The 8,600-nt window shown below is 45.0% G+C and overlaps 1 protein-coding gene across 1 annotated transcript in view; it reads left to right on the forward strand.

The window, feature by feature from the left end:
* Window positions 1–3,773: 3,773 nt before the first annotated feature.
* The window catches only part of ACAP1 (ArfGAP with coiled-coil, ankyrin repeat and PH domains 1), a 27,812-nt gene continuing 22,985 nt past the window's right edge, over window positions 3,774–8,600 (forward strand). Inside the window, exons 1-7 of the mRNA XM_069104176.1 lie at window positions 3,774–4,044; window positions 4,741–4,798; window positions 5,665–5,784; window positions 6,524–6,577; window positions 6,682–6,740; window positions 7,139–7,322; window positions 7,689–7,793. Coding sequence (XP_068960277.1) covers window positions 3,992–4,044; window positions 4,741–4,798; window positions 5,665–5,784; window positions 6,524–6,577; window positions 6,682–6,740; window positions 7,139–7,322; window positions 7,689–7,793 — 633 coding nt within the window. The 5' untranslated portion in view covers window positions 3,774–3,991. The remainder of the gene's footprint in view (window positions 4,045–4,740; window positions 4,799–5,664; window positions 5,785–6,523; window positions 6,578–6,681; window positions 6,741–7,138; window positions 7,323–7,688; window positions 7,794–8,600) is intronic.

An 8,600-nucleotide genomic window follows, 5' to 3' on the forward strand; every position in this document is an offset into this window, starting at 1 on the left:
GGGGAGGTATGAGAGTATCCCAAATGAGGTAGAAGAAATGAGGATGGGAGGTGGGGAGGACAGGAAGTTGGAATGTTCATGGAATTATAGGATCCATTTTTACAACTGTATACTCCAGCTGCCTGCTACATAGGAATTGGTTGAGCATGTGTATATTGAAGATCATGATTCTTCCCTTTCTCCCCACTTAGCCTCCCCACAAAGATTAAGTTCTCCCATAAAGCTCTGTGGGAAGGAGATTCTGGACAGAGAAAGGGGCCTAATATTCCTCATTCCCTCCAGAATAGTAGTAGGAGGGAATGAGGACCTCAGGGGAACTTCCCAATTTAGAGGGACAGGAACTACAACAAGGGAGAGAAAGGTTACACTGAAGGGTTGGTGTAAATATCATAAAATGGGGGAAGCAAATGAATTTTTGTTGTCATTGTTGTTGTTCAGTCCTGTGTGACTCTTCCTCACCCTATTTGGGATTTTCTTGGCAAAGATACCAGAGTGGTTTGCCATTTCCTTCTCCAGCTCATTTTACAGATGAGAAACTGAGGCAAATAGGGTGAAGTAACTTGCTCAAGGTCACACAGCTAGTAAGTGTCTGAAGCCAGATTTGAACTTGAGAAAATGACTTCTGGCCTGGCACTCTGTTGTACCATTTAGCTGCCCCTAAATGAGACTAGATGAGTGATTTAAGTTGAATGTCTTAAGATTTGGGACCTCCCAGGGTGGAAGGTGGGCAGTGAGTAGAATGTATCTCACAAGGAAGGGGAGGGGTGGCCAGGAAGTCCTGGTTGACGTAAGAAAGAATCCTCAGATACCCCTGCTGTGGGGAGCCGTGCCTTGCCCCAGCCCCCACCAGAGCAGGAGTTTGATCAATGTCGGAAGGAATACTACGGCAAAGGGACATACCTGAAGGTGGCAATACCCGCAGATTGGGAAGAGGACACAAACAAAGAGCAGAAAGATGGTGAGGCAGCCCTGAGTTGTGGGAGGAGGAATGGAATGGGAGTCAGGAGGATCTTGAGTTTTTACTACTAGCTCTGGCACTGCCTTGCTCTGTGTGACCTTCAAATCAATTTTGTAATCTGGGCTTCAATTTTGTCATGTATAAAATAAAGAGGTTAGACTTAATGTGGCCTGTGAGATCTCTTCTAGCTATAAAACTTTATAATTGTTATGGCTAGGGTGAAGTGGGGGGTGGTGCCTTTCACTGTGTATAGATGGGGGAAGTAGGTTTGTAGGAGTGGAAGGTGGAGCTATTGGCTTAGGGGGTCAGATGGCTGCCTTCCAATATCTGACCCCCAGGGTCCTTACAGGCACCTCTGGATTGACCTGGGTGATAGAGAAGCCCCTGACCTCCCAGGGAGTCCACCTACTTGGTCTTGCTGGGCAAGCACCCAATGGAGAACAGAAGTCTACTACAGAGAAGCCTCTGACTATCACTATAACACAATCTCAGCCTGGTGAGGGGATCCATGACACTACCTTTCCCAGGAGATCTCAGTGTGCCTCCCTTTGCTCCCAAACCCATCTACTTTCTAAGATTTCCGAAGCTATGCCCATTGCTGCTTTCCAATCCAGCCCCTCCCCACACTCCACCTCCATATCCATTTGAGGAATGTTTTCCATTCTTACCACCACCATACATGCATTTGTAGGTGGGTAGAGTGCTAGGTAAGCCTGGAATCAGAAAGACTTGAGTTCAGATTTGACCTCTGACACTAGCTGTGTGACCCTGGGCAAATCACTTGACCTCTGTTTGCCTCTGTTTTCTCAATTTTTAATCTGGAATGACAGCTCACAAAGTTGTTAAGAGGATTAAATGAGATATATGAAAAGTTAGTTATAGTGCCTGGCACACAGTAGATGCTATTTAAAATGCTTATTCCCTTCCCCTTCCCTTGATAAGATTCAACAATTCCTTTAGTGAGTTATTTATGAGGCTTTGATTTTTCCCTTTTACACAAACATTTGATGATACGAAAATAAATATCTCAGGAACATGTAGATTGGAGGTTCTGCCATTAAAAATATAGGTAGTTACAAAAACTCATTTTAAAATGTTCCTTGGTTTCTAGCCCCCCCCTTTGTCCTCCCCTAAAAGGGATATGTTTTAATTTTTAAAAAGATAACCTTTCAAAAGTATTTAAAACAGCAATATTATTGAGAGATGGGAGCATAAATGTCAGCTGTGTTTTAATCCTAGAACATGAAAATCATATGATACATTCCACTCCCTACCCCATTCCTCAACTGTTTTGTCCTAGACATCTTGCCTGCCTCTAGCCCCAACTCTGTTCCTTCTCCCAGCCAACCAAGAATCCTTCCTAGACTCTCCCAGTTACCCAATTCCAGATCCTCCTAGGTTCTTCCCCCTCTTTCCCTTCCCACAGCCCAGGGAACTCTAGGTCTGATTCCTCCCCCACCAACTTCCCAGGCACAACCCTAACACAGAAGCACAATGGGTCCCCTGTGATGTCTGGCTGGTGTCACTGGCTGGTAACCAAGGAACTGAGCTGGAAGAGCCCAGGGATTCCAGACAAAGATGCTGGGGAGAGTCAGGGGGCCCTGGGAGGGCCTGAACGAAGGCGTGAGTCACAAGGCAGTGTTGGGCCTGGGATATACTGGGAGGTAGAAGGGGAACTAAGGCTGCAAGTGGGAGGTCACAGTTAAATTGGGGTGGGGGCACTGGTGACTTCCTTTCTCACTTCATGAGAACTCTTCCTATCCTAACGTGTATATGATCTGAAAGTACCTTATAAAACAGTAAACAGAAAGAATGTAGTATCTTCACAGCAAGCATCATTACTGTGAGTTTGTGAAAAGAGCAAGAAAACCCAAGTTCAAGTCCCAGGATGGTCTCTCCCTAGCTGTAGGCCCTTGGAGATAAGTTCCTTCATCTCTCTGGGTCTCAGTTTCTCCACTTGTAAAAGGAGAATAGTTATATACTACCTATCATACTGTGACCAAAATAAATGACATGTAAAAGTGCCTTATGAGTATAATGGGGCTCCCTAAAAATACAACATTCAGAATAACAATGGAAAGGGGTGAAGATGGGAGCTTCCCTCTCCCTTTCATACCTAGGGAGCCATTCTGTTCGGTAATATAGGTATTCCCATTGCTCCCTTGGGAATGCTTGACTACAAAGTGCATTTTATTCTCTACCCCATCCCTAATAACTCTCCCCAACCCTAATCCCCCATAATTCCCCACACCCTCCAGATGAGACACTTCGTCTACACTGGAGTCAGGAGGAGGACACTGTTCAATAGAAGATGTAGCCGACTCAGGAAGCTGGGGAAGAGGGGGAGGGGGAGACACTACAGACACCCCACCTCCCCAGGCCATGGCCACCCAGAGATGGACAATAAAGAGAAAGAGGAGTCAGGAGTCCAGGTGCATGGGATTCAATGAACAGGATGGGTGCTGGGCAATAAGAAAATGGTAGGAGAGCAGGGAGGCATCTTGGGAGAAGTATGAAAGGGAAAACATGGGGTTGTACAGAAGGGTCCAGGAAGTGAGGTAAGAGGGCACAATAATATCACTATGGGGTATGACGATAACGTGAAATTGGAAAATCTGAAACAAAACAGACTTGGAGGAGAAATTGTGGGGGTAAAGAATAAGGAATGGGAATGACGGTCACAGAAACTCAGGGACCTGGGAAAGGAAGCAGCATAATGGGTCAGACACCCTGGAAGGGGTGGGACCAGCTACTTCTCTGATCTCAGACATCCTCCACCAACCTCAGGCCCCACCTTCTGCCACTCCCTGTCAATTCTGACCCCATAGGGTGAGATCCTCCACATCTGTAGCCCCTTCTTCCCCCTGGGGTTAGAGAACCCTCTCCCTCATAATCCCTGCTGCCCTAGAGATAGACACTTTTCCTCCTTAAACTCTTACATCATCCCCTTCCTCCCCTCTGGGGGAGAGTCTTCTCTGTATCTCCACTTCCACCCCAGAGAGAGAGTTAGCCCTCTTCTCCACAGCACCCAAGATGACCGTCAAACTTGACTTTGAGGAGTGTCTAAAGGATTCCCCCCGATTCCGGTAAGAGAGAGAGAGAGAGAGAGAGAGAGAGAGAGAGAGAGAGAGAGAGAGTGTGTGTATCGGGGGTTAGTGTGGGGAGATGCTGGAAAGGACAAGGCAAGAAGATATCAAGTGATTTCCTGCACCCTTTTCTGAACATTGTACTTCATGTAAGATAGGGCTGAAAAGGGAAGGGGATGGGGGCCAAAATGGGGGCTTCCCTGACTTTGACATTCTACCCTGTTTTTGCCTTCTCAATCTCCATAACTGTCATCCTTCTCTTCTCTCTCTGAGCTCCCTTCCCCCATCACCTGATTTCTGGGGTGGTTATGAATTTCCTGTCCTTACCACATCCACCCTTCTCTTGATCCTTCCGGCTATGTATAGCCTTACCCACTGTCTTCTAAAGCACCCAAGGTTTCTCTCTAGCCTTCTCTAGACTGAAGAGAACGAAGACCTCCTAGAGATCACCAAGCCCATAGTCCCAATTTTTACAGAGCAGGAAACTGAGGCCCAGAGAGGGAAAATGATTCACTTAAAAGTCACACAGATAGAGAATAGCAGAGGCAAGAGGCAAATACTTCAAGGCTAGTCCCCTTTCCACCTTGGTGTCCTATTCTTTTCTTGTCTATCCTTTGCTACCTCCCCCTAGCATGTCCATGGTGGTAAGCAGAATGTGAGTTCAGGCCTTGAACTTTATGACCTTTTCCTTCCTAGGGCTTCCATTGAATTGGTGGAATCAGATGTGTCAGAATTGGAGAATCGTCTGGAGAAGGTGATCACAGAGTCAGAAGAGAAGATATTGAGTCAGAGGAAGGGATTCTGGATAGAGGAGGGAGGATCTAGAGAAGAAGGGAAGTCAGTGCAACAAGTGTTTGCTGAGTGCCTACTGTGTACACAGCACCAAGCTAAGACATTCAGGGTAAAAAAAAAAAGGCTCACATTTCTATAGCTCTTTAAAATTTACAAAATATTTCCCTTCTCAACATTATGAAGTAATTTGGCATAATTATTATTATCCTCATTTTACAGATGGGAAAAACTATAGAGGTTAGGTTACTTGCCAAAGGTCATGAAGGTAATAAAAGGTAGTCCTGAGACTTAAATCCTTGGTTTCCTAATTCTCGCATCCAGGGTTCTTTCTTCAATTAAAAAAAAAGTCTCTGTGTTCTGAAGAACTCTTTGCTCTTTTAGGGGAATATAAGACTGGCACATGAAACTTAGAAAACAATTAAGATAGTATCAGTGCTCTCTAGAAGTTCATAGGAGAAGAGAGATCCCTATGGACCAGAGTGGACTGGGAAGGCTTCTTGGTAGAACCACAGTTGGGCTTTGAAAGGAAAATAGAATTCTGACACATGAAGATGAATTGGAGACAGAATGAGGAGGTTAGAAAATGATGTGAACAAAAGCCAAAATTTCAGCACTTATGCAGAAACAGTGAGGAGCTTGGCCTAGTTGCCACATAATGGGAGCTCTAGGGTGATTGGTGAAATCTGAGGAAAGGTGATCTAGAGGAGAAGGCACACTTGGGGAGGGAGGAAGGTGGAAAAGCATAGCCTCAGGGTGTCCCTAGGTCAGAGAATAGATTTGGGGGTCTCTTAATCGGACCCTTATGACCCATTTTTTTCCCTTCTCCAGCTCCTCAAGCTCGGTTCTAGCCTCCTGGAGAGTGGGCGCCATTATCTTGCCACTTGTCGAGCCTTCATCAGTGGCATTCAGGAACTCTCGAACCTGGGTCCTCCAGAGCCCATGATGATTGTAAGTCCCAGAGCTGAGGCATTAGAAGGGAAGGAGGAATGGAAAGCCTAGAACTGTAGCTCAGAGTTTCTTTTCAAAGAAGAATTCTCATGGGAGCAGAAGGGGTGGAGAAGGGAAAGAAAAACCAAATAAATGGGTAGTAGAGGCTTCTTAAAATGGGAAGAGTCAATGGAAGAAAGGAGGACTTAAACAAGAAAAGGAGAGAAGTCAAAGAGTATTTTAACCAACACATAGAGTTTATTTAAGGAATGAAACTTTGGGGAATGATGAACACAATGAATATAATATCATCCCAGAATAGTAAATCTTACAAGCTGAAAGCCACCTCAGAGGTCTAGGCCAGAGTTTTCTATATTAACTTAACCACGAATCACTTTGGAGTTGTAAGTATACTGATAGAACCAACATAAATGGTAGATAACCTCACCTTGGGATCACATGGAAATTTGGGGACAAAATAGGGGGGAGAAAACCAAAAATTGCCCTGTACATATGTTTGATGCAGATATTTCATATTTAACATTTTAGTGAAAAAGATATTGTTAGCAGTAACATTTCCTTAAGGAAGAGTTCCAATGTTCTTCAGAACACGATTTGAAAAATGCTAATCTAATTTTATTCCTCCCCTCTTACACACAAATTTATTAAACCTGGAGATAAAGGGCAAGAGTCGAGGGCTCAGTGTGGTGTCAAGTTCTAGGGATGTATCTCACTGGGGTCTCACCTTACTTTCCTTTAGGAATGCCTGGACAAATTTACAGAGAGCCTAAGTCACAAAATCAATTGCCATGAAGTGAGTGGGGTAGGCTGGAGGATGGGAGGGGGACCACAGGGGAGGGAAAATCTCCCTTTTTTTAAAAGCAGTGTTTCAGACTCTAATCACCTGCTTTCTATTAGGACCTTTTGAATGCCACTCAACAGACACTGAAGCAACAGATCCAGAGTTTTGTGAAGGAGTGAGTTTTTTTTTTTTTCAAACATCTGGAGCTATGCTAAGTCTTCTCATTTCCCTAGTACCCTGTCTCCTTTTCCCCTAACTCCTCAGGGAAATCTCCTCTTTGAAGGAAAGACCCAAGAACCTCCCAAAATTAAAGGAAGGGGAGCATTACACAGTCCTACATTCCTTCCCATTTTTAGCCTCCAAAGCTAGATATCATTTATCACATAGCCTCCACACATAGCCCCAAATTCTGAAGGATATAAGACCTTCTCATTTCTTATCATATCCCAGAAGCCTCATGTTTAGAAATGTGTCATCTAAGTTTGGGAGTGTGTGAAGAGGGCTCTTCTAACCTTATGTACTCCATAATTTCTTTTGAGGGGTTGCAGTAAGTCTTTGATCCTTCATTTCTAGGAGTCTCCGTGGTTTCTGGGAAACCCGAAGAGAATTTTGGAGAGGAGCGGAGTCCCTGGAGGCAGCTCTCAGTCACAATGCTGAAGTCCCCCGGCGCCGGGCTCATGAAGCAGAAGAAGCAATGTCTGCATTGAAGGCGGTCAGAGCAGGCTACCAAGGGCGGGCTTTGGACTATGTGTTACAGGTGACACTCCGTCCTCCCCCTCCTCCCACCAGTGTGATTGGGCATAGCAATGCTTCAGTCCCTCCAGAGTTCTAGAGTAGGAGGTTGAGGATGGGAGAAGCAGGAATTTTGATGAAGATATGAGGACTAAGGGGAGTCATATCCCATGGGCCTCAGTTTACTCAACTGAGGAGGTTGAGTTCCTCAGAGACATTCTGGCTCTAACATTCTCTGATTCTGTCATAGTGTTATGGTTCTTGGGATTAGAGAATCTGCTCTATCTCCTCCCTGTTCCCACCCCCCACCCCCATCCTGCCTGCGCCTCCACCTCCCAACCAAGTGCCCTTGAGTTTTCTGGAGGATTGGCCTTATCTCTGTGTTCCTCAGATCAATGTGATCCAGGACAAGAAGAAATTTGACATCATGGAGTTCGTAAGTTGGGGCAATAGGGCTTTGGGAAGATGGAGGTGGGATAGAAAGGGAACGGATAGATGAAAGATTGAGGCAAACTCATTCTGTGCAAGGAAAAACATCCTGATAGAAAATAGCAACAAAACAATGAAAAATGGAGATAGAAAAAAAAGCAAAGACCTGTCAACATATACCAAGCTCTGCTTGCATCCCTGTATGAGGGACCTCGAGATCCAAACATATCTTTTTCTGATTTTGTGATTCACAGTTATCATTGCCCAGATCTTTGGCATTTTCTTTGCCTAACACTCAGACAACTTTCAGCACAACACAAAGCATGCCAAAAAAGCATTCCTCTGGACACATACAACATGGAGGATTGAAGACAGAGGGAGGGAAAAAGCACCCAGCTATATAAAATCCACAGAACTATATTGTTCCATAAAGAATTACCATTTAGGGGTGGCTAGGTGGCCCAGTGAATAGAACACCAGCCCTGGAGTGAGGAGGACCTGAGTTCAAATGTGACCTCAGACACTTGACACAAAAACTAGCCAGGTGACCTTGGGTACTTACACTTAACCCCAATTCCTCACCTTTCCCCCTCCAAAAAGCAAAAAAAATTTTTTTAAATTACCTTTTAGCTCTCCTACTTCTTTTTTTTGTTTTGTTTTTGCTTTTGCTTTTTTGGAGGGGGGAGGGTAGGGCAGTTGGGATTAAGTGACTTGCCCAAGGTCACATGGCTAGTTTTTTTGTGTGTATGTGTCAAGTGTCTGAGGCCTAATCCGAACCCAGGTCCTCCTGACTCCAGGTCTGGTCTACTCACTGCACCACCTAGCCTCCTCTCTTCTACTTCTTTTCAATATAATTGGCTTTGGTAGGAAGACT

This window comes from Petaurus breviceps, unplaced genomic scaffold (genome assembly GCF_028583685.1).
Source record: "Petaurus breviceps papuanus isolate PSGF00001 unplaced genomic scaffold, PetGlider_PUasm1.0 673, whole genome shotgun sequence".
NCBI lineage: Eukaryota > Metazoa > Chordata > Mammalia > Diprotodontia > Petauridae > Petaurus > Petaurus breviceps.